This window comes from Neovison vison, chromosome 6 (assembly GCF_020171115.1).
Source record: "Neovison vison isolate M4711 chromosome 6, ASM_NN_V1, whole genome shotgun sequence".
Classification (NCBI taxonomy): domain Eukaryota; kingdom Metazoa; phylum Chordata; class Mammalia; order Carnivora; family Mustelidae; genus Neogale; species Neogale vison.
In genome coordinates, this window is record NC_058096.1 from 121,838,019 (window position 1) to 121,862,361 (window position 24,343).

At 37.8% G+C, this 24,343-nt stretch overlaps 1 protein-coding gene across 1 annotated transcript in view; it reads right to left on the reverse strand.

The window, feature by feature from the left end:
• Positions 1-428: 428 nt before the first annotated feature.
• The window catches only part of SLC49A4 (solute carrier family 49 member 4), a 68,564-nt gene continuing 44,649 nt past the window's right edge, over positions 429-24,343 (reverse strand). Inside the window, exons 7-9 of the mRNA XM_044252205.1 lie at positions 21,357-21,484; positions 8,054-8,236; positions 429-1,072 (exon numbers count right to left, since the gene is read on the reverse strand). Coding sequence (XP_044108140.1) covers positions 957-1,072; positions 8,054-8,236; positions 21,357-21,484 — 427 coding nt within the window. The 3' untranslated portion in view covers positions 429-956. The remainder of the gene's footprint in view (positions 1,073-8,053; positions 8,237-21,356; positions 21,485-24,343) is intronic.

Here is a 24,343-nt window from a genome sequence, read left to right on the forward strand (position 1 = left end):
GATCCAGAAATCACTCAACAGGTTTGGAAGTTTCAATGTTATAAATGGTTATTTTCAAACAAGGGTCATTTAATAAAGTGCGGCCCAAGTAAATAATAGCTGGTGCTGGGCTTTACAGCCCCTGCCACCATCTCTCTCTCTACAGCCTGATGACACAGAATGTTCCATGGGATTTGTCAGCTCACTTTTAACAAAGTGCTCAATCAGAATGGAATTACAGTTCTCATACAATATTTAATGGGACTATACTGAACATTTAGTCACCTTGAATATAATTATTGAAGAGCCTAGTAGATGAAATTGCATTTCACAGAAACAAGGATAAGTTGAGATCGAGACACAAAGTTATGTGTTCTGAAGCAGTGGGAAGCACTTGCTCACCGTAATAAAGATGGCCCAAGGTTTCCGACCTGGTTAAAAATAAGGACTCATATAAGAAATGGCTTTATTAGAAAAAAACGTAGTGTACACGTGGCTAATTTTTATCATCAACAGACCTTGTAGCTACTTTATAATTAAAATCTGATCGAAGGTTTAAAACTTCTTTAGAAGTTAGTGGCATTTCTTCCTATTCTGATATGTGACTTAGGTAAGGTATGTGACAGATACCCTTTATTTCTTTCCATAATTACAATTAATCAATCAGTAGTTTAGCACTGGCACAAAACATAGAGGACATTATTCGGGTAGTGCTTTCTGTGTAAGCTACCCACACTTCCAGTCCCAGAACCAGGCACGGGTGTGCCGTTTTATAGTCTTTCGATCCCCTGCAATCCCTCCGGTCCCGCGTTATTATTACCTAGTAGTCATGAAATGAACGCCATCATCTGTAACCTAACAACACCGCTGAGTGAAGTTTCTCTCTTCTCCTTTTTTTCTCCTGTTAGGTGCGCAACTCCAAGCAAATGTGCGGTACGACTTCCAGTCCCTCTTTCAACTCCTTCACGTCTGTGCTATTACACCGAGACAACCACATCAAGATAGAGTCTGTCATATGATTCCCTGAAGCACAGAATGAGGAGGAGACTGAGCAAACACGACCCGGGAAGGCACCAGTTGAACCAAGACAACTCTGGAAGACAAAAACATGCAACTGTAAGCACTCACATGTCAGCGGCAGAACCACCTGTAAAAATCTATTCCTCCAAAGGCGGGGGATGGGGGGCGGGAATCAATCACCTTTAGATGTTTGTTCGCTATTTTTAAATGCCCTCTATCACTGTCACTCTTGTCTCTGTTTAGAAATATCTGACAGTTTAGAAAGACAAGTAAGAAAAGCACCTGAATTTGGAGACAACACTTTTAGATTTTCTTGGATAGAAATATCTAGTTCTCAGCAAGCAGTCATCACTGTAAAACATGTTAGAAAATACATTTAAAAAACCGAAGTGAAATATAACAAATTAATCCTAATTCTACCCTCAGAGAAACTGCTGTGAATATTTTGGTTTATTTCTTTCTAGTTGTCTTTTCTTCCCCCACTAGCATAAATGTACGTATGATGCCAATTATCCAAAAACCTACAGGAATTATCTAAACAGGCAATTCTGTCATTACTCGGTTTAATGGTATCAAGAACATGCTTATTCAAAAATGCTGGCTCATGAACTCAGGGCTGGCCCACAGGCCAGCCCCAGCCTCATGCTACCAAGACACGTCAGTTCCCTGTGGCCACCTGCCTCCAGTGGCCCTGGGGCTGTGCATCTCTTCTACCTCCTTCGACCAGTCCTCCTTGCCAGGCAATCCTGAAGCTCTGGGTGCAAAGTGAGCTGCATCTTAGCATGAAGGGGTTATGTTGCTGGGGGGAGGGGATAATTTCCCTAGTTTAATATCCATTAAGCAATTTCAATTAAACAAACAACGGGGTGCCTGGGTGGCTCAATCAGTTAAGCGTCTGCCTCTAGCTCGGGTCATGATTCCAGGGTCCTGGGATCAAGCCCTGTGGTGGGCTCCCTGCTCATCAAGGAGTCTGCTTCTCCCTCTGCCCACCGCACCCCCCAGCCCCACCACTTGTGCTGTCTCTCAAATGAACAAATAAAATCTTAAACAAAAAAACAAATGAGGGAGAAAAAAATGAGGGGGAAAAGCTCCCTTGTACATTTTCTTTCCTTTGGGCACCGCTATAGGTTTATATTTTCCTTTTGTACTCCTATAGAATACTAATACTGGCTTAATCTTCAAAAATCATCCTAAAGATTTCTACACTGCTGCTTTAGTTCAATCCATAATTCATATGGTTAAAAGAGCAATTTATGCTCTGAAATGGAAATCAGAAAACCAAGTGGTAAGAAAAGGTGCTGAAAGACCTTTTTTCTGTAATATGCTTACAAAAGCAGCCTCCCCACATCTCAATTTTTACATTTTAGAAGTCAGACATGCTATTCTATAGCATATAACAAAGACATATATTTCAGTGGTATTTCTCTGCAAAGCTGTTTTCTGTGCTTTACTTGGATTGACTATAATCTAAACACCCAGGAAGGCTGTGCCCCTAGAATCTTGTCTTCATTCCAATATTCCCTGAAATGACACACCAGAATTGTCAGCTTTTGTATTAACCAAACAGCTTCTGGATTTCAGATAATAATTTTAACCAGGCAAAAAGAAGCAATAAAATAAAATAAAATAAAATAAAATAGCAGAGAAAAGACAGTAAAATAGAACAGCATACTGTTTGTATTTAAAGTGAGCATTTTGACTTTAAGGTCAAATTTTAAGCAATAGCTAAAAAAAAGTATGGCTTGACAAAGTGCTCTACAAGAAGGACATTTTCTAAATCTCAAAGAGATTGTATTTTATGGGGGGTTAGAGCAACATATATGTAGCAACACCCAACTTGTCCTTGCTCCCCTGAAACCCAGAAATTTACCAAACATTGCCAAAGAGACCTTTCATTTCATCAGAGTTATAAAATCATTCCTTCTCCCTGGGTTCAGATGAAAAGGGTTATGGTTTACAGGCTGGTTTTTACTATTGTGCCCCACTCTGAGAAGTCAAATCCACCTTTCAGTTAAGTTCACTTGGCTCAAGCAACTACAACTGTTCTTTGAAATTACTGGCCTTTTCAGAAGGGAAAAAGATACACATCTCTACATTTTCCCACTGCAAATCATTCACAGCTTAGGTGCTCTAATAAGCAGGAAATGGCTTGCTTAAACATTTCATATGACTTTGCAGTAGCAAAGTCACCTGCTGTCCTTTATGAGCCTGGTGTCCTATGACATAATTGAACCAACAGGGTTCTGACTCAATGAAACTTTCTTATTCTTAACCATTATACTCTTTTCTTTTTTTTAAGATTTTATTTCTTTATTTGGGAGAGAGAGAGCGAGTGAGTGTGCGGGAGCACAAGCAGAGGGAGTGGGAGGCAAGAGGGAGAAGGACTCCCACTCAGCAGGGAGTCTGACATGGGACTCGATCCCAGGAGCCCGGGATCATGACCCTAGCCAAAAGCAGATGCTTAACTGACTGAGCCACCCAGGTGCCCCAACCATTATACCTTTTTAAAGAGAGCATGGTTTTCTAATATTCCTTTTTTTTTTTTTTTTTGGTCTTTCACTAGAGAAAATACAAATCCATACTTTAAATCTGCCCCTCTCTCTACTTCTACTGGTTCTTTGTCATTTATTATATATAGTGCATCCAGAATAGCCTTTGCTAATTCAGACAGGCACTGTGTCTTACTTGGTGAAGCAGACTCTGCACCAAATGGTGCTCCTTTGGGTCTTTTGGGACTGAACTAATCAGGATTTGACTCATCCTCTTACCTTTTTCTTCCAGAAGTACTCTTACACTTTTTAACCTCATCTTTCTCTTTATAATGATGCCATGCTTTCAGTTTCTACCACCTTCAAGTACTTGTCTGGTCCCAGATACCACCCTCCAGAATCAACCTTCTACCTTCTTTGGGGATTTAACCAGAATTAGGATGATTTAACAAAACTGTCTCCATTTTCATTCAAAAGGAGCCGCATGACCTCATGATTTCATGGTATAATACCCTGCTTCCTTCACTCCCATTAACTACCTAGCAGATCTGACCATAACATTGTGTAATTAATTATTCCCTACTTAAAAATTACTCCTTACTAGTCCACATCTGGTGAACTTGTTCTGGTAACCAACAGACAAAGCCTCACTCTTTAGCCAGGCCCTGAATCTTTTGAGCCACCATGCAGCCTCAAATTCATGGTCAGCTACTTAAAAGTGAAAGGCCCGAGGTGTAAAAACCTTTAGTGCATTTAGCCAAAACCTTCTAGAACAAAAAATAGCAAACAATACAAACTTCAAAACAAGTTACAAACAAAAAAGAGAACATTAGAATATATTTCAGAGCATATAAAGAAAATAACAGCATCTTCAAACTGATTTTGTATGTGAAGTTATTAGGATAGAGTATCACTGTACTGCCTGGAGAATCAGAGATTCTCCAAGCAAACATTACTGGAAGCAACGCAGTTTTACAAACAAGCTTGTATTAGGGAGCAAGTAACTGTGTGTGTGTGTGTGTGTGTGTGTGTGTGTGTGTGTGTTTTAAAGTAACCTTGAAAAACCCAAGACAGAAAAACTCTAAGAAACTTCTGATACTGTTCCAAGTACTCCAAATAGAAAGAGAACAGGACACGGGGGATCCTGCGACCAAGAAGCCAGTGGCACTGGCATCGAAGCCGGTGTGATGTCTACCATCCATGATGGCAATGGCCGTAATCTGCAAGCAAATCACCAGTGGAGGCTTTCTTGCTAGGCAAGTCATTCTAGTGGGGTCATTTTGGGGCTAGTCTGTACAGCCCTGAGAAATTATCTCTTGACAGTCACCCACTAAGAAGCACACTGTGGGGAAATAAATGCTAGTCCAGAAGATTAGTACTTTTTTGAGAAGTGACCCATGAAACCACAGATCTTCATGATGATTAAAAAGCAGACCTTCTAATCATGTAACTGACAGAATTGAATCCTGACACATAACTAACTTCTGGGTGAGTTTTTCAAGTTCTAACATGACCGAATTATGGTGTTTGAATACTGGCTGTAATGGAAGGGAATTCCATTTTTCCCAAGAAATGTTTAGGGTACTAGGTCGTGGAGCTAAAAGTTATTTTTAGGAAATAAGTTTGCAGAATTTTCAGATGTCGCCTGTCCTCAAACCTCAGTCACAAGGTGTGAGGGTTTCTGCTGAAGAACTTTTGAGGCAGGATCATTGGGGCAAGGGTAAATCATTTCTACATGAAAGAGCCTCAACAAGGTTGTCACTGTTCTGGTAATCTTGGCCTTAGAGAGATGTGGGCATAGCTGTGTGCATTTATTACACACACTCACACATAAACAGGTAAAAGCATCCCCTTAAAGTATAAGCCTAGATATTTAAATTCCTGCTAGAAGAAGCAAATTATCTAGAAGGAAACAAGACAAACATTTCGTGAGTGCCAGGGACGACCTGGCCTAGGCTCTTTCACACAAACCTTCTGATTAACTCTCTACAATGTTAAAATGTACTGGGATTTTTTTTTTCCTGAAAATCACCTTGCTGGATTAAAATTAATTATTAAAGCTTCATTTTCCACAATAATCATGGAGATAAGGCAAAAGCCTTTAACATGGACACAGATATGTATATATACAAACACGTGATCGGAATCCAACAAAAAAGAAGGAAGCTTTTTTTCCCCCAGCTAGATAGATCCTTGATTATATCAGTGAGATAGGAATTAGCAGAAATACTGCCACGTGTTTGTTCTGCTACCTATGCCAGAGAAACAAAAACATCTGCTTTTATCTGGTCACTAGGAATCTGCACAATTGGCGGAGGGAGGTGGTGAACACTGATTGATGCTTCACCCCAGACTCATCTCTGTTGAACAGATTGAAAGCTGCGGGTGGACCAGCGGAGGGACATAGACACTCTACTGGCCAAGCAAAATGATTAGGAGTACACTGGGCTCTTCAACACTCAGACAGTGGAGGGGTACTCTCTGCCTTAAATGGATTAATAAATATATGATATACTTTAGAGACCACATGCAAGAGGTTTATTTATTGGGGAATAACATTATCTGGCCTCTACTGCTTTTATATACTGGGAGAACAAAACTCTATTTCCAGCAGACAGAAAAAAACACACTCTAGCCAGGCTGCAGGGATCACTTAGCAAAGCTGTGCCCATGAGCTGGAAAATTGTTTCTACCACCTGAAGGGGCAACGCTGCCATCCGCACACTTTACCATGCAAAAATAGAGAGGCACTGAGCCTCTTAATTTCAAATGTGACATACGGAAGTGGATTAAAGCTCATGTGTAGTAACTGTTTTTTCTATTTAGAGTTATTTGTTCTGTTTTAGAAAACACATTGGAAGCAAAGACCTTATTCCAACACCTCTTGATGGCATTTTCCCTGATGGGAACACATGTTTCCAGGAGGACTGTAACGTGGGCTGACTCAACTCAACTCAGACCAAGTTTAGGAAGGTTAGAACCTACAATACCTGCATTACTGATTGATGGAAATAATCTAGTCTGTTGTTAGATTGTTAAGAAGTTAATACATCATTCAGATGCTTTTTGCTGTTAGGTGAAAATGCTATGTCCGAAGTTGTTCAAAACCCAGGCCAGACTGTTTTATCAGCTTTGGAAAGTTTCAAAAATTTACTTTCCAGTCAAGGTAGTTATCATGGTTATTATTTCTATTATAAAACCTGTCAGAAAGTTTCCTATAAACTTAGATTGTCACATTTTAGAATGTTTCTTACATTTGAATCTTACAAATTAGATTCTTCCAGGTACAAATTATCTGAATTTACTGGTATTTTGATAAGCAGTTAAGAGAACAGCAAACAGGAAAAAAAGGTAGTAATAATGAATTAAGATGAGGAAATAAAATAGGATCTAAGCCTAGTAGAAATAAAAGCTTTACATTCAAGAATCCCAAGTTTATTTTAATATGCAAAAAAAGAATACCAGGAAATTATACTCAAATTTTCCAAAACAGTAAGACAGATTTTGGGCAGGAGAAGAAAGAATATCAGAGAAAACCAAACAACCATGCAAAACAGAGTCACTACAAACCCAGGGACCACAGCATGAGACAGGCCTGCCTTCAACCTGCCCCGCAACTTTTCCAGCTGTTCCCATAGCATCTCTTTCCACTCCTCAAAGATAATTTTAATGCTCCATTCTCTCTGTAAGCCCTTTCTCCACTATCTTCCCACCAGCTCTTAACAGATTAGCTTGTAAGCAGAAGCTGGTGCCATCAAAGAGCTCCTTCAATGATCTTCCTGGGAAACGTATCTGCTTTTCTGCCCACGCATGCTGCTTCCTCTCCTAACTCCTTTTGTCCAAGGCTAACTCCTCCAGCTGAGTTCGGGACCCCATCCTCTCTCTCGCCCCTTTTCTTCACATGTGTACTCTTGGGTTCTCACTTCAACCTTCTCTCACTCTCCCCGTGCTACTAAGTCACTAGCCACTAGCCACATGTAGCTATTGAAACGTAATTAAAATGAAATTTGAAAAATCCAATTCCTTATTTGCACTAGTTTCATGTGGCTAGCAGAACTGTATTGGATAGTACAGATAAAGAGTACTGCCATCATCATAAAAACTTTCATTGGACAGAGCTGTTCTATACATTCTATATACTCCTTAGGTGACCTCACTCATCTTTAAGGCTTTACACTACAAATATACCCTAGAAATTAATTTATATCTTATGGTAAGACAGTAGATTCTAAGTACCTTTTAAAAAGCAACAGCCCAGTGGTTCTGAAGGAAACTGCATATTAGAATCACCTGAGGGGCTTTTAAAAATACAAATGCAGGGCCCAGTCCAGGTTAATGAAACCAGAACCTCTAGGGAGCGAGGGCGCACTAGACAGGGCTCAGAATGCATTTCAAGAAAAACAACTGAGGATCTTTTTTTTTTTTTTTTTTTTTTTAAACTGGCACGTGAAAGCTCAAAGTGATTTGCTTTGCTGAGAATTCTCCATATAAATTCCCTATACATCAGCACCACAAACCTCTCTCATAACACATTTAGCTAGGAGATAAAAAGTCAAATTTCTTACCTGTGTGATAAAATGTGAGAAAAAATAAAAGTACTCCCATGAACATATTACTTAGGAAAGTGACAACTCCACAAGTAATTCCTTCTGGAACTGGGTAGACAGTTTCCACAAAAAGCTCAAAAAATATAGGTATACTGCTATTCAGGAACACTCCCAGGAGAATGCAGGAGGCATACAATGTCACTAAAATAAAAACACAAACATTTTAGTTTCATGGCAGCAGCAGGGAGTCCTAGCAGATAGATCTTCTGGGTATTCTCTTTCATAAGTAGTAACTCTGGAATTTCACATATTTTCAATGGTAGCTGATAAAGTTTGACAAAGTATCATTATCTGTCAGCTCTTTGCTCTGGTTTTGTGGAGTGATAGGAGCAAGTTTTGTTGCTGGATGATAGATAACCAGTTTATTTGCTTTGTCTTTTTGGTATGGATTATTCCAAAGCATAGAAAAAATTTTGTCACTATAATAATAATTAAAAGGATTCTTCTCCCTTAGACACACTCCTGGCTGATAGATTCTTAGATAAAATATAGCAACTTAATTTGAAATCTAAACTCTTTCTACAATTTTAAAGAGAACTTAAAATCTAAGAGTAAGTGTAAGATACATTAAGTGTTATGGAAAATTACATACTTAAAAGGACTGGTTAGGAATCTCCCTCAACTAAAAAATAAAAATATCTAGTATGTAATTCCTGGAGATGCACTTAAAATAGAGTTAATCTTCATTTTGGAACGAATTTTATGTCAATAGTTTTTTTAAAAATATAATAAGTTTCTTGGAACACAAAAAAATTTCACCCAGAGATGTAATCAAGAGTGGTTAGTATCTCAGGTTAGCAATAAAAAGCCCATTAACTGGATTCTATAGTGAAATCTTTGAATAAGGACATTATTCTTATACTTAGAAGAATGTCTAGGGAAATGTACCCCACTCCAAATAGCTATGTCACAGCTACTGTCTGGATACAAACCTTCATTACCTTAAATTTAAGGTGAAAAAAAACCAATGAGGGAAAAAATGATATCCTACAGAAAATTAAAACATATCCCTTATAGACTAATACATATATCATATCCACAAATATAATAATGAGTAGAATTTATTCTAAGCCTAAGGCTATTGAGAAAATGTTTATTTTTTTGTTTTTAAAAATTCTGAAGATCTAAGGTTATTGAGAAAATATTTATTTTTTATATTTAAAAATTCTGAAAATCCAATCAGCTTTATTTAATGATTCATGAACTGGGCAGCATCTCCTCTAGCAAGTAGAGGGAAATTCCCAGGAAAATACTTATTTTTTATTTTTTCTCAGAAAAATATTTTAAATAAAAATATCTGTTAAGGAAAAAAGTTTCTGTATAGTAACCTCAATTCCCATTTCTTTTTCCAAATATACTATTCTTCCAGGATTATAAAATATTTAATAATTCTATAACACAAATGGTGGTGATCATATTTTTTCTTTGACTAGAAGATACACATGAAGAGAGAGAACAAAAGGATGACAGAGAATAAAGAACACACAGCAGGCTAAAGCAGTGACCCAACTATTCACAGAATTAAATGGGAAGCATCTGATAATTAAAGTAAGTACCACTTACAATATGTAGTAATTTTCAAGATTCTTAAAAACAGAACCCCTCATGCTCACTGTGTACTTGCCAGACACAGATCACATAAATCAGTCAACACACTCCCCTTTACACGTGACTCATCAGTGGCACATGAGGAAATGGAAGGATGGAATGTCACTGGCAGCTTTGATAGCATAATCTACCTACAAAACACTTGATAATAATTTATCAGTCAGTCAGTGGTGGCTACTGACCCAAACACGGATGGGTCCAGGAATCTGAAATATGAAAATATTGAAATAAATAACAGCAAAAATCAAACTCTTAAGAACCGGGACATGTGACTTCTAAGGATTCACAACCCACGAACAGAATGAATGAGCTGTTTTTAGGGAACACGTCGGGAAAGAATCCTTTTGACATTTTTCTTTCTGAAAGAGATGAACTCTCACATGTAATTTGTAAGCAGGCAAGTTAAAATAACTGAAAAATTACCATAATCTGTATGGTATATTTGCATGTGGTAAAAGAAGGAAAGAATGATACTATAATTATGAGGACATACAGAAAGAGGACTATCCGTCTGAAGACTTGAAAGGAGAGGTTTGGTTTTACTGTTTTTTAATCAAGCATGGTCCTGAGGGGGCACCTGGGTGGCTCAGTGGGTTAAGCATGGTACTGAGACAGAGAGCGAGCGAGCAAGCGCGAGAGAGACAGGATGTCTCAGACAAGGAGAGCCTGGTGAGATGAGCGGCCCTGTCTGAAAACCCCTAACACCACTCCACTCCCTTGGTTCACTTCATGCTCATTAAAAATCTTCTGATTTTGGTCTCCTAAGTATCTGATTTCAGGGAAGGGAAGAGGAAATCTTTATCATGGGAAAGACACAATTTCTGTTGTAAATTAAACCCTGTTGATGGAACTGTAAAGAGCTGATCTTCTGACAGGTCATTTGAAAATGCCTATCAAAATAAATAATGCACTTACTTTTTGACCCATCAATTCCCACTTCCAGATATTTACCCTATAGCCATTAAGGTACAAGAATATAGAGAACACTCACTGCAATATTGTTTGTAGTATGAAACGATAAAAAAACAAGTTAAATGTCCACCAATAGGGGGGTTGGTCATTTGAAAATTTATCAAACACCCAAAGGTGTATTATTGCAACCATTCAAATTGGCAGTAACTCTGTTTATAGTGATATTAATGACATCTAAGGTATGTAAGTGAGAAAGGTGTGGGACAGTGTGTTATTTCTTTATAAAGGACAGACACATGGACACACACACACAAACACACACAGACACCCGTTTGTAAATTTATAGAATTCTCTGGGAAAATACCCAAGAAACGGACATTCAGGGTTACACCTAAAGAGAAAAACTGGAAGCCATAGGAGGGTAGACATTTTTTATCGTATACCTTTTCACTACTAATTGAATTTGGATTATTTATTTTGTGCACATCTTACCTATTTAACAACAAAGAGAATTTGATTGTAAGCTAATGATACAACGGTTGATCCAACTCCCCTCATGCAAATTTCTTAGCTCACAGATTCAAAAATGGTTATCACTGGGTGGTCTGACCCATAGACTTCCCCCCCAACCCCCTGGGAGCCACGTAATCCAGCCCCTGCGCAGAATCCTTGACACAAATATTCCCACTTCATTTTGTATTACACATAAGATGAATGAGCTGAGATGCATGAAATAACTTCACAGGCTAGTAAACAAAAAGCTTGTATTTTCATTCAATTCATTCAATTCTCTCACTCTCGGGGTTTGTTTTTTGTATTATATAGAAATGATGACCAAGACAGTGTTTTACACTGGATGAACGTACTGCAATCACCTGTTATTCCATAAAGAATCAAAATCATTTATACAGGAAAGGGTTAAATCAGGATCATAATCAGAATGGGAAAAGCAGCTGTGTTAGGACTGATTTCATAGGCTCTGCGGAGCTCTGGGACACGCATACATAAAGCAGAGGCTGATTTGAATTTCACTTCCATTTGAGTTTTCAGTTTAGAGGCTGATATAGTATCTTTATACACTGGTTTGGCAGATCCAGTGGGTGAATGTCATCTATTAAAAGTCAGGCAGACAAGATAATTTCCTGCTCATCAGAGAGGGTTCAAACTACATGATTGTTAAATATTTCTTTGGCTTTTCTATAGTGCTGATACTAAAATTATAATAAACTGCCTTTCAATTAAAAAGTCAAGGTAATTTAGCAGAACAAACACAATGCTGATGCAGGGTTTTTTTCAGAGAAGTTAATAAAATTTCATGGGCCCACAATTCAAACTGTGAAAAATAGTCTTGCATAGTACAAAATGCAGTTACAATGGATATATTTCAAGAACATGAATTGGGTCATAACCCTGAAAGTACTACTTATCCCATTCTTGTTCCCAATGATGAACTAAATTAGTAAACTTTAGGGAAATAAACAAAGTTTAAAATACATTTTTATTAACCCAAACACTTGAACCTTAGGTGTTACAAAACAAACGATGAAATTTCAAATTAAGAACTACTTCATTCAGGGGCACCTGGGTGGCTCAGTTGGTGAAGTCTCTGTCTTTGGCTTACTCAGGTCATGATCTCTGGGTCCTAGCATCAAGCCCTGCGATGGTCTCCTTGCTCCCTAGGGAGTCTGCTTCTCCCTCTGCCCCTCTCCCCACTCATGTTCGTACTCTCTCTCTTTCAAATAAATAAATAAGATATTTAAAAAAAAACCTATTTCATTCAGCATTTAATGAGATTCTCAATATCATTAATAACAAAACAACTTCAAACCTTGGATTTATATAATTTTTAAAACACTTAAAAAACTGCTTTCAAATATATTTTCATATTTGATCATCCTACTGACTCTTTGAAGCAGGTAAGGCATTTTATAGATGAAGTGCCCAAAGTTCTGAAAGTCAAAATGACTTATTTAGAAACAATGTAAATTAGCGTTGCTAAAAACAATATATTTGGGGCACCTGGGTGGCTCAGTGGGTTAAGCCTCTGCCTTCAGCTCAGGTCATGATCTCAGGGTCATGGGATCGAGCCCTGCATCGGGCTCTCTGCTCAGCAGGGAGCCTGCTTCCTCCTCTCTCTCTCTGCCTGCCTCTCTGCCTACTTGTGATCTCTGTCTGTCAAATAAATAAACAAAATCTTAAAAATAAAAAAAAAATAAAAACAATATATTTAAAGCTTACAGAATCTAGCGGGTTTTCAGCCACTGTGTCAGATTGAAAAACAACAACAACAACAACAACAAGACTTGATATTTCTTTTATTCATTGGTCTTGACACAAAAGGCACACTTCCCAAATCTGTCTTGAGCACAAAAGCTGGAAGTCATTGCACATTAAGACAGATGACAAAATAAAAAATAGAGCACCAAAAAGTTACAAACAGGATGATGAACTTTAGTCACGATAAATGTAAAGTGGGTTCAAAAATTAGTGTTTAGAAAAAAAAATTAGTGTTTAGGTATGTGATAGGGAAAACATAAGCTTTTCTTCAAAATCATTTATCAGGCACCTACTATACATAAGCTGCTATGCTGGAACCATAAATAGAACATATTACTCCTCATCAGTTTATCTCTGTGGATAAACTTTATATGCTCTTGCATATCTAAAAGCTCTTGCTCATCTAAAAGAACATGATCCACATCTATGGTTTAGCAGCCATCTACCTGCACAGTGCTAAGAAGATAATTAGACTTCATTCTTTTTTATTTTATTTTATTTTTATTTTTTTTCTTTTTTTTTTTTAAAGCTATATCTAATCAAGAGCAATAATAGCCTCCAGTATCAGGTACTGAGTACAGCAGGAAAAGTATGCTAAATTCTAATAGAAACAGGTTTTCAGGAAAACCCCAACATGCTATAGTAGGTTTGAAGAGGCTGACTTGGGGCACCTGGGTGGCTCAGTTGGTTAAACATCTCCCTTTAGCTCAGGTCATGATCCCGGGATCTTGGAATCAAGTCCTACATCTGGCTCCTTGCTCAGTGGTGAGCCCGCTTCTCCCTCTCCCTCTCCTGCCTGCCATTCCCTGTGCTTGTGTGCATGCTTTCTCTCTCTCTACCCCCGTGACCAATAAAGAAATAAAATCTTAAAGAAAAAAATAGAAGAGGCTGACTGTGCTGGCCAGTGCTGGGAATCCATGTCTGATGAGGACAGCTTGTGAGAACCGATGGATGCTGAGATTAAGGCAAAGCACAGATATGACAGGGCTAATATTTTGAGGATGTCAGTGGAAGAGGGAGGGAGCTGACTTGCCCTGTAAGCTGTGTTGCTCCAAATCCATTATCTCAATAGGAGGAAGAATTTTCCAGGACCCAGAACCAACAAACAATGGGACAGGGAATAGCTTCCTCTCTGAGGCAGTATTCCAGTTGCAGTCAGATGGACACACATCTGGATTGTAATGGAAGAGATTCATTTACTGAAGAGATAAGTACCAGATGATAACTAAGGTTCATTCAAAGATCAATAACAAATACATTTAGGTAGAGACCTTAACTAGGATATTTTAAGATTTTATTTTTATTTATTTGCCAGAGAGAGAGAGCACAAGTTGGTAGAGCAGCAGGCAGAGGCAGAGGCAGAGGGGGGAAGCAGGCTCCCCACTGAGCAGAGAGCAAGATGTGGGACTCGATCTCAGGACCCTGAGACCATGATCTGAGTCAAACGCAGACATTTAACCAAGTGAGCCACCCAGGTGCCCTTAACTAGGATATTAAAAACAAAAATTTTAAAGGTGTCTCTAGGTAGATAAGACTTACAGAGAATTTATTTACAGTTTTATTAAAACGTACGACACGTAAGAAATAAGGATTATAAAATAGTACAATAAATGTTTACCATGAAAAGTTTAAAGGATTAGAATCGAGTTGGTTTATAATATTAATATACTTTATTGAATAAATTTTATTATTATGCATGCTGGCTGAATTTTATTTTATGATAAAGTGAGGAAAGATAACTGGGAATTATTAGATTAGACCTTTATTAAAAATATTTCTACAATCTGAATTAAACTTGATATTGCAAATGAAAATGCTCCTTCAGGAAATAAAGACACATGTAAAAAGAGAAACTGTAAACATTCACAGTGTTTGTTAACGGCAGTTTTTTCCATTGGTTCTGGGTGTGCCGAATATATGGGATACAATTCTATACTTCTGAGCTGTGCTTCTCCTCTCAGCCTCACATTTTCTCCTTAAAAATATTTGCTGTGGCCTTCATGATCTGCTGCTGATGAAAATATGCTACTGCATATTTCATGTACTCATAAAATATGAGCTCCAAAAGAGGATAGGGTGTATTTTGCTGCAATAATCATTAATGGTGCTGATTTTCTTTCTATATGCTATTACTTTGCGGATATCCTTTGTTTCGCTGCTTTGTTGGCTCAGTTTAGTCCTATAAAGGCTGACAGATTCAGAGTCTCTTCTGGCTAGAAAGCCAAGTGGTTGTATCTCACAGAAATCTGAAATGTTGGGCCCAGAGTTGAGATGGGTTGTGCTATCAGATATCACAGGTATAGGTTTATCAGTGACTTTTAAGTTCCCCAAAAATTACTTATGGTTCTGTATAAGGCGATACGCGGTTATATCATGGAACACTGACTGATCACCTGGTCAAGCCCTCCACCTTCCAGAAACAGGGTCTGCTTAGAGACTTGTTCCTCTTCTTGAAAATCTCTGTGGATAAACTTTATATGCTCTTGCCCAATAGGCCCTATCAACATTTCAGGATTCTTACATTTAAGATTTTTCACAAATCCATTCCCTTCTTTTAATCCACATTCTATTTTTAACTTCTTGATCCGACAGTCACGAATGTAAGTAACAGTCATGTCCATTCATAAAGGTGGAAAGAATAATGAAGTCACTTAGCTTTCTTTCCTTAAATCCCTTATTTCCTTAAAAGTGTGCACATCTTTGGGGTGGCTAGGTGGCTCAGTCAGTTAAGCATCTGACTCGATCTCAGCTCAGGTCTTGATCTCAGGGTTGTGAGTTCAAGCCCCACGTTGGGCTCCATGCTGGGCGTGGAGTCCACTTAAAAAAAAAAAGTGTGCACTTCTTTAATCATGCTCATCATCTCCTTCTGGATTTTCTCATTCCTATTAAGAGGATCACCCTCTAGCTTATACATATCACATGCCTCTCAATACAACCGAATATGTTTTCTTTCTTCAAATGCCTCTTGACATAAGCTTGTAGTCACCTATCACTCTCATGGGGCTCACGTCTAGCTTATCTGCACCCCCCCCCCCGCTTATTCCCCACTCACTATCTGTTTCTGACCTTGCTGCTGTGGTCTTCCAGTAACTTGAGTTAGATGAAGAACCTCCCAAGGCAACTTCCGCTAAGACCCAAATTATATTGTTTCAGCAAACTCAACACCAAAGTGCTAACATTTTTCAAACTGCCATTTTCAAAGCGTTTATCTGTTCAGTGAAAAATGACTGTGTGAGTTGTGGCTAACAGGACTAGATACCTACTTTTCAGATAAGGTGAAAAATGTCTTTTCATAATTTTGTATATAGAATAAGCTTCAAGATTTTGAAACTCACATTATCTAGTCATGAATTAATTTATCTGCCATATTGAAGACACCTGAATTAATAAAGACATAATGCAATTTTAAATGCTGAGTTCCCTCAAAGAAATAAAAGCATACTACTGATATCCTCCAAGGGGATGTATATAGGCAAGTACGTGTATCAAAACAGTCCACCTCTAGATAGAATGGAATGATCCTGGTTTGTTTTTTTTTTCCATAGAGATGGCAACAATAATATCAAGATCAGCAGATCACAAAAAATACTGCAACAGATGGTTTTAATAGTACCAGCACTTATAACACATGGTTAACAAAATTAACTAGCTTTTACTTTATTATGTCAACAATTACAATTAATGCATATATTTTCACATTCTTCATGCAGATTCTTCCGTTATTTAAAAGTAACAACAGGAATACTAAATTTACTAGAAATGGGAAAAAGACTAGATATTTTCCTCCTTAAAAAAAGAAGAATGAGGGGCGCCTGGGTGGCTCAGTGGGTTAAGCCGCTGCCTTCGGCTCAGGTCATGATCTCAGGGTCCTGGGATCGAGTCCCGCATCGGGCTCTCTGCTCAGCAGGGAGCCTGCTTCCTCCTCTCTCTCTCTGCCTGCCTCTCTGCCTACTTGTAATCTCTCTCTGTCAAATAAATAAATAAAATTTAAAAAAAAAAAAGAAGAATGACTCTGGTAAAAAAGAAATACGAATCTGCCGTTACTGGCTTTAAATATCAGTCTAAAGGTCTAGATTTGTCTATAATTAGATTTTGTTGTAAGTTCCCTTTCATGAAATCTCTTTTACTTAAAAGGAATTAGGTCAGATTTTTATAAAGGCAGTAAGAGTATCTGTGACAGATTTATTCAAATTCTCCATTGGTTCCATTAAAATGTGCCCTTTTGCCTGCATACAGCCAGTGCTGAGTAACAGAGTGACCACGGTTGCTATTACTGGCAATAAGTCCTATCTACTGAGATTCAAAATGGAGATAATACACACTTCATTCATTCATTATTCAGGGCTTGTGCTAAGTAGTGGGGTGAGAGCTGGGGTCAGAACTGATAAGGCACAAGTCCGTGCTCCAGATTTTCAGATTGGCAGGGGAGATAAGACGCACTCGAGTAAGAGTTAGGTGGTAAGTATCAGGAAAGAAAAAAAAATACCCACCATGATCATTCAGGAAAGGAATGTGAAAATCTAGTTTTTAATGCAGTATAAGTTAAAAAAGTATCTACCAGGAGTTTCTTTTTTTTTTCTTTCTTTCAGGAGTTTCTAAGTGACATTCAAAAACTGACCTGCAATTGTAAAGAACAGTAGAATTTATAAATTCGGTGGTTGTGAAGATGGCTACATCAGATTCAACCTTTCTGTCCTGGCCTTAATTTAATTTAGAATCCTGCTTTCCTTTCTGTCCAACATAATTATTTTCAAGGACAGACTGGAAAAACATAGTCCTGACCAGGGTCACCTATATCAATTCTCCTTTAAGATTTAAAAAGATGTATACTCAAACGTACTGATCCGAAGGGGCATGTGCACCCGAATGTTTATAGCAGCAATGTCCACAATAGCCAAACTATGGAAAGAACCTAGATGTCCATCAACAGATGAATGGATAAAGAAGATGTGGTATATATACACACACACACACACACACACACACACACACACACTGGAATACTATGCAGCCATCAAAAGAAATGAAATCTTGCCATTTGCGATGACGTGGATGGAACTAGAGGGTATTATGCTTAGCGAAATAAGTCAATTGGAGAAAGACAACTATCATATGATCTCCCTGATATGAGGAAGTAGAGATGCAACGTGTAGGGTTTGAGGGGTAGGAAAAGAATAAATGGAACAAGATGGGATCGGGAGAGAGAAAAACCAGAAGAGACTCTGAATCTCACAAAACAAACTGAGGGTTGCCGGGTGGGGGGAGGGAAAGAGTGGTGGGATTATGGACATTGGGGAGGGTATGTGCTATGGTGAGTGCTGTGAAGTGTGTAAACCTGGCGATTCACAGACCTGTACCCCTGGGGCTAATAATACAATATATGTTTATAAAAAAATTTAAAAAATTATTAAAAAAAATAAAAAAGATGTATACTTTTCAACACATTTTTTTCTGATTATACAAGTAAAACAGAAAAGAAACAAGTAAAAGTAACACACTCATTATTACAGATCTAGATAAAAAAGGAGGTAAAAAATAAATTTTCTTGATGTCCCCAACCTGAGATAAAACTGTTACTTTTATCATAGCAAATAGAAAACACATAAAATTTCATGAACGTAATGTCTTACGATGAATATTCTACAATTAATTCAAGGGCAAATATATGTTCATTATGTACTCACAACTTTGTTCTTGTAGAATCTAACAGATATGTACTTGACATACAGTAACACATGCACACACACATACACACACATCCGAGTGTAATGCACTCAAAAAGGTTGCAAACTAAAACTATTCCACCAGAATGTTGTGCAACTGCTAAATTATGAAATCATACCCAAATAAAAATAAAATAAAACAAAAAATTCTGGCTCAGAATACTTGCCAAAATTGTTCCAAAACCGTAATGTAGGAATGTTAGTATATAAAAAGCACACATTATCCAAAAGCTATTACTCTGGACGACTGGGCTTTACAGGCAAAGCAATAAAAATTAAAGAGAGGGATTCCTGGCAGGATGGTACAGGGTAGAAATTTCCAAACCTGCCTTTATAGCACACTTAGTGCCTCAGTATGCCCAAGGCCAAGAGAAATAAGTAACCATTCTGTTAATTACATAGTTGGGGCCAAACCATTTAATAAATGTGTATGTCCTAACAATTTAGTGGCCATTTAAAAAATAATACCCATATATTGAAAGAAATATATTTTTATTGCATTCTCAAATAACCGCAATCACTTACTAATGAGATATGGGCAATCTGATGGGCACTGCATGACTTCTCAAATCTTGGAATCAAACCTGAGAATCAGACTGACACCCACCCTTATATCCTGTTCCTGATTTTTGTGCAGTATTTACTTTTTATCACAGCCACTGCAGGAAACCAAACTTTTCAAAGATAGGATGTTATCAAAAAGAATGCAGCAGGGATCTAATGAGGAGACTGGGCACTCTCTCGAACTAGAGGTTCACAAAGGGTCTGACAGATAGGGAATATCCCTGTGTTTCCTTCAGAAATTTAAAATAAGCCATGATGCCCTTGTGAATTTGCTGTGGTACTCCAGGGCAGATGGATATCTAAATAAAGGTTATCTTTGAAAAATTTGATATATAGGGGCGCCTGGGTGGCTCAGTGGGTTAAGCCGCTGCCTTCGGCTCAGGTCATGATCTCAGGGTCCTGGGATCGAGTCCCGCATCGGGCTCTCTGCTCAGCAGGGTGCCTGCTTCCCCCTCTCTTTCTCTCTGCCCACCTCTCTGTCTACTTGTGATCTCTGTCTGTCAAATAAACAAATAAAATCTTTAAAAAAAGAAAAATTTGATATATAAATTGATATATAAACTGATATATAAATTGCTGGTCATTTTATTACAGAGCACATATATGCAAATTGGGATACTATGACAGATCATTTTATAGACCAAGAGAGCTCTGCTATTGCTTTTCCCTTTCCTTTCCTTTAACAAAAGGAATTCTGCTAAAGATGCTGATTTTTTAATCCATCTGCAAGTAATAGCCACCTATGGGATTATGTGTTTAATTATGGCTTTATTTGTTGTAAGGGTAGACTGGAGGACTGTAGGATTATTTGTTGTAACAAGCACTTGCATGGATAAGAGTACATGAGAGTCTGAAAGTAGCTCTACAGGGACCAACTGCCCAGTGGCAATGTATGTTTTATGGGGACTCCATGGGAGGAAGGTCCCTTTAGTCTATGTATGAGTAAGGCCGCAGATGGAATTAAGGTTGCTAGTCACTTGACCTTAAAATGTGGAGATTATCTTGGATTATCTGGGTGCACTCAAGGTAATCACATGGATCCTTAAAAGTGGAAGGCAGGGCAGAAGATGAGAGCTCAGAGGAAGATGTGACTTGGAGGAAAGGTGCAGGTGTGTTGTATGAGAAGAACTTGACCCACGGCTGACTCTACAGATGGAGGAATGGTGCCACGAACCTAGGAATGTCGGCAGCCTCTGGAAGTTAGAAAAGGCAAGGATGTGGATTCTTCCCTGGAGGCTGACTCTTGCCTAGTGAGACCCAGGTTGGACTTCTAACCGAAAAATGTAAGACAATAAATTTGTGTCATTTTAGGCCTCTATATTTGTGGTAACTTGTTGCAGCAGCCATAGAAAGCTAATGCAGACTCCCAAAATGATACTATTAATAACAGTACAATAGCAACTATAAATATTTCAGGTCAGTCAGATGAGCTAAGTAAGCTGCCTATAATATACTTCTAATAGGTATTTGCCAGTAAGTTTTGTTTTATATTAATGATATAAGAAGACTGAATAACCTATAGGTGTTGGTGGAAGAAATTTTACTGGTATATACTTCAAACATCAAAGCTTTATGCCTTTACTCATTTTCCTTATTTCTTAACAATGATGTAATGGCTTTAAAGAAGATAAAAATCCCTGTATTATGCTCTGATATGAATTTTAAAAGAATATAGGTTTTTCCATGCTATATATAAGTTTAGACTAAAGATTATACTTCTTTTCCATAGGTAAAATACCAGTGAAAGTATTTTTCATTATTTCTTGAACTCTTTTTATTTTTAAGATTTTATTTATTTATTTGACAGAGAGAGATCACAAGTAGGCAGAGAGGCAGGCAGAGAGAGAGGAGGAAGCCGGCTCCCTGCTGAGCAGAAAGCCTGATGTGGGGATCGATCCCAGGACCCTGAGACCATGACCTGAGCCGAAGGCAGAGGCTTAACCCACTGAGTCATCTAGGTGGTCCTTGAACTCTTTTTAGTTAGGAAGATAGTTTGACGCCTGGACTTGGGAAATATTTTTGTACATTTATTAGTTTTATAATTTTTATAGTTTTATAACTATAATTACTTATTCTATTTCTAGAGAATAGAAAACAAAAAAAGTCCTACTTTTGGGTTATATATATTTTCATGAACTGAAAATATCAATTCAAAGTTCAAAATAGTCTCTGTTTACCTGTGGTTAAAGGCAGGTGAGTGATGCTGTTCAAACAGGTCAGGGTGAACCACGTGGATGAGAGGGTAGCCCCAGAAAACAGGAGGAGAAGAATTAGTTTCAGCATACCCCTGATAAAATCTGCAAACCTGAAAAGAAACAACATTCTATTGTAAGCCTACCCAGATTTTGAAGATACTATTTAAATTAATGACACACTTTCATTAAACAATGCTTTCTTGAAGAAATTTCCATGAATTCTTTTTAAAGCAAGTAACAAAACTTTTTTTAACTGGTACCTTTTATTTTGTATATATGTGATAAATGTTACTTTGTGGCAGGTATTTTTTTCCTCTTACAAAACACACAAAATGTGATCTCTGCTCAAGATCTGTAACTGACAGGATGGATTCTGTGTTTTTATTATTAATTAATTAATTAATTAATTAAAAGATTTATTTATTTATTTGCCAAAGAGAGAGATCACGAGTAGGCAGAGAGGCAGGCAGAGAGGGGCGGGAAGCAGGCTCCCTGCTGAGCAGAGAGCCTGATGCGGGGCTCGATCCTAGGACTCTGAGATCATGACCTGAGCTGAAGGCAGAGGCTTAACCCACTAAGCCACCCAGGTACCCCTGGATTCTGTGTTTTTAAATGCTACTTTTACTTTCCTCAAATATTTTGCTATACTTCCCAAAATTCTATAACGAGCACCTACTATTCCAGTTTTAGAAAACGGGCTAACCTGTTGACACAAACTGGCAAAGATGGCTCTCCCCAAATTCAAACTCAGAGAATACAAATGCTTACCCCTAGAGCCCCTTGGGCTCCTATATAATCTGGTCTCTGCCTCCATTCTCCCTCCACCTAACTATTCTCCTGTTGGGAAGCCCTGTTTCTGTTTCTTGTACAAGCGAGGGTTGTTTCCCACAGCAAGATGTAGCTTTTGCCTTTGTCCTGTTTGCCTGGAATGCTGGTTCCTCCCATTCCTGATGTGACTCACTCTGGCTTACTCCACAGGTCGTCAGGTCTCAGTAAGTTCAGTAAGACTCTCCATGCTCATGGAAGAAGTCCTCACCATTCATCCCATCTCCATACCCTGTTTCTTCACAGCATTTATCTCTATTGGCATTTCTCTTGTTTTGGCATGTGTTTATTTTTTGTCTTCCGATTAGACTGTAAGCTTTTGAAAGCAAGAATGTAGCTCTGGAGTAACGAATACTATCCTATAAAGGTTGTAACTTATGTTTCATAGCATTTTAAGTTTTCAAAATTCCCGCTTTTCTCTGAATTAACATGAAATAAAAAGGCAAACGGTAGAGATGCTTATTATTTAGTTAAGACCCACAACTTTTCTATTTGCCGACCACTTTTCCTCACCTATAGTTGTTGGCTGTACAGGCACAATTCTCTGGCTGTGCCTACATACAACTTACTCTGTCCTTGAGAATTGTTTCTATTGTAGAAAAAGCGATTCTATCCCAAATACAACATCTACCATGTTTCCTCTACTTTGAAGCTTTAAAATTGATCTTAATTTCTATTGTAATTACATTAGGGTCCCTCTTAGAATTTTCAATACTGTCTTTTGTGTTTCATGCTTATTTGATGTGACAAGGTTAATCATGTTTGTAAGCCTTACCTAGGCTAAAATAGCTTCCTATGACAGCTGATGCCATCTTTTGGTGGAAAAAATGGATGCATCTTTGCCCAATGACTTAGGTTTGTTCTCGACTATGAAAGTTCACTAGCAGAAAATTCTTAAGTACTCTGAAAAAGGTTCTACAGCTTGGTAGAAATTTCCCTCAAGAAAATCCAAAAACTGTTATAATTTCACGCCCACCAAACACTTTTTTGATTTATGTTTTGGTATGCTGCAAGAATGTACTTGTCTCACAGGCAGATGGCGAGGTATGAGAGAATAAAATAGTTTTCTGGTACAATCAGAACCGAAAAAAGTTGAGCAGTGAGGACATTGACAGGGCCAGATCACACAAGAATAAGCAAACCACTGTGATCTTATCTATTTTTGTAAACCTAGTCCTTTCAAATGGGTAATACCATTTGGATAGTGTAACTATTAGGACATTTGCTAGTGGCCTTTAGTACCATAATTACAAAAAAAATCACCTAAGCACTAATGTCTTTAAGGAGATTCTGTTCTAGGGATCCCCCAAATGGTGTTATGAACATAACTTTAAAATTGATTCTAGGCCTAGCAGATAGCTACAATTGATTTCAGATCCCAAAGTAAGGGTAGTATTTTTTTAAGAACTTCCATTTCAACAAATTAAAAACAGAAATGTCCTCACTCTCAGCTTCTCCTCTAGCTCTATTTCTAAATAGATAAAATAAAGGGTTTACAGAAAAAACATAAAGTGAAAGGTACACGTGAGATGTCATTTTTGATACATCTTAGTTCCCTCTTTGACCTATGTGGGGCTCAGAATAGGATTTGGTTAATGATGACTCACTATAATTGGCTTGGAGATTTAATTAGAAAAATTAGATAAGATTCTGTCAAATGTGACAGGTCAATGTATTTCAGTATCCATGTAGTGATTTCCTACAAATGCTCCCTGCCTATTCCTCTTCTTTAGCTTTTAGATTTTATTCTTATATTTCCCTAACTTGTAAAAACCTTAGAGTGATTTAGAAATTACAGTGTCAATTTATTCTTTCATTATCCCAGAAACACTATGTAAACTGTAAGGTCTAGCTATAATATTATCCTGTGTCAATTATGTTTAAGTATTTAGAAATTGAGGTGATTTACATATCTTATTTGATCTCCCCCAATATGTAATTAGATTCTTCTTTTTCTGATAAAGTTGATTGCCTAATTTTGTTTTTGATGAAACAAGGTAAATGATTTGGGAAGTGAATGAGTATTATCTCCTTGGAAACACCAAGAATAGTTTTACAGGCAGTCATCTGGATAAGTGATATTTCCATTCTTTTTTTTTTTTTTTTTAGAAAGAAATGAGGCTTTTTCCTTCTTCTGACTCATT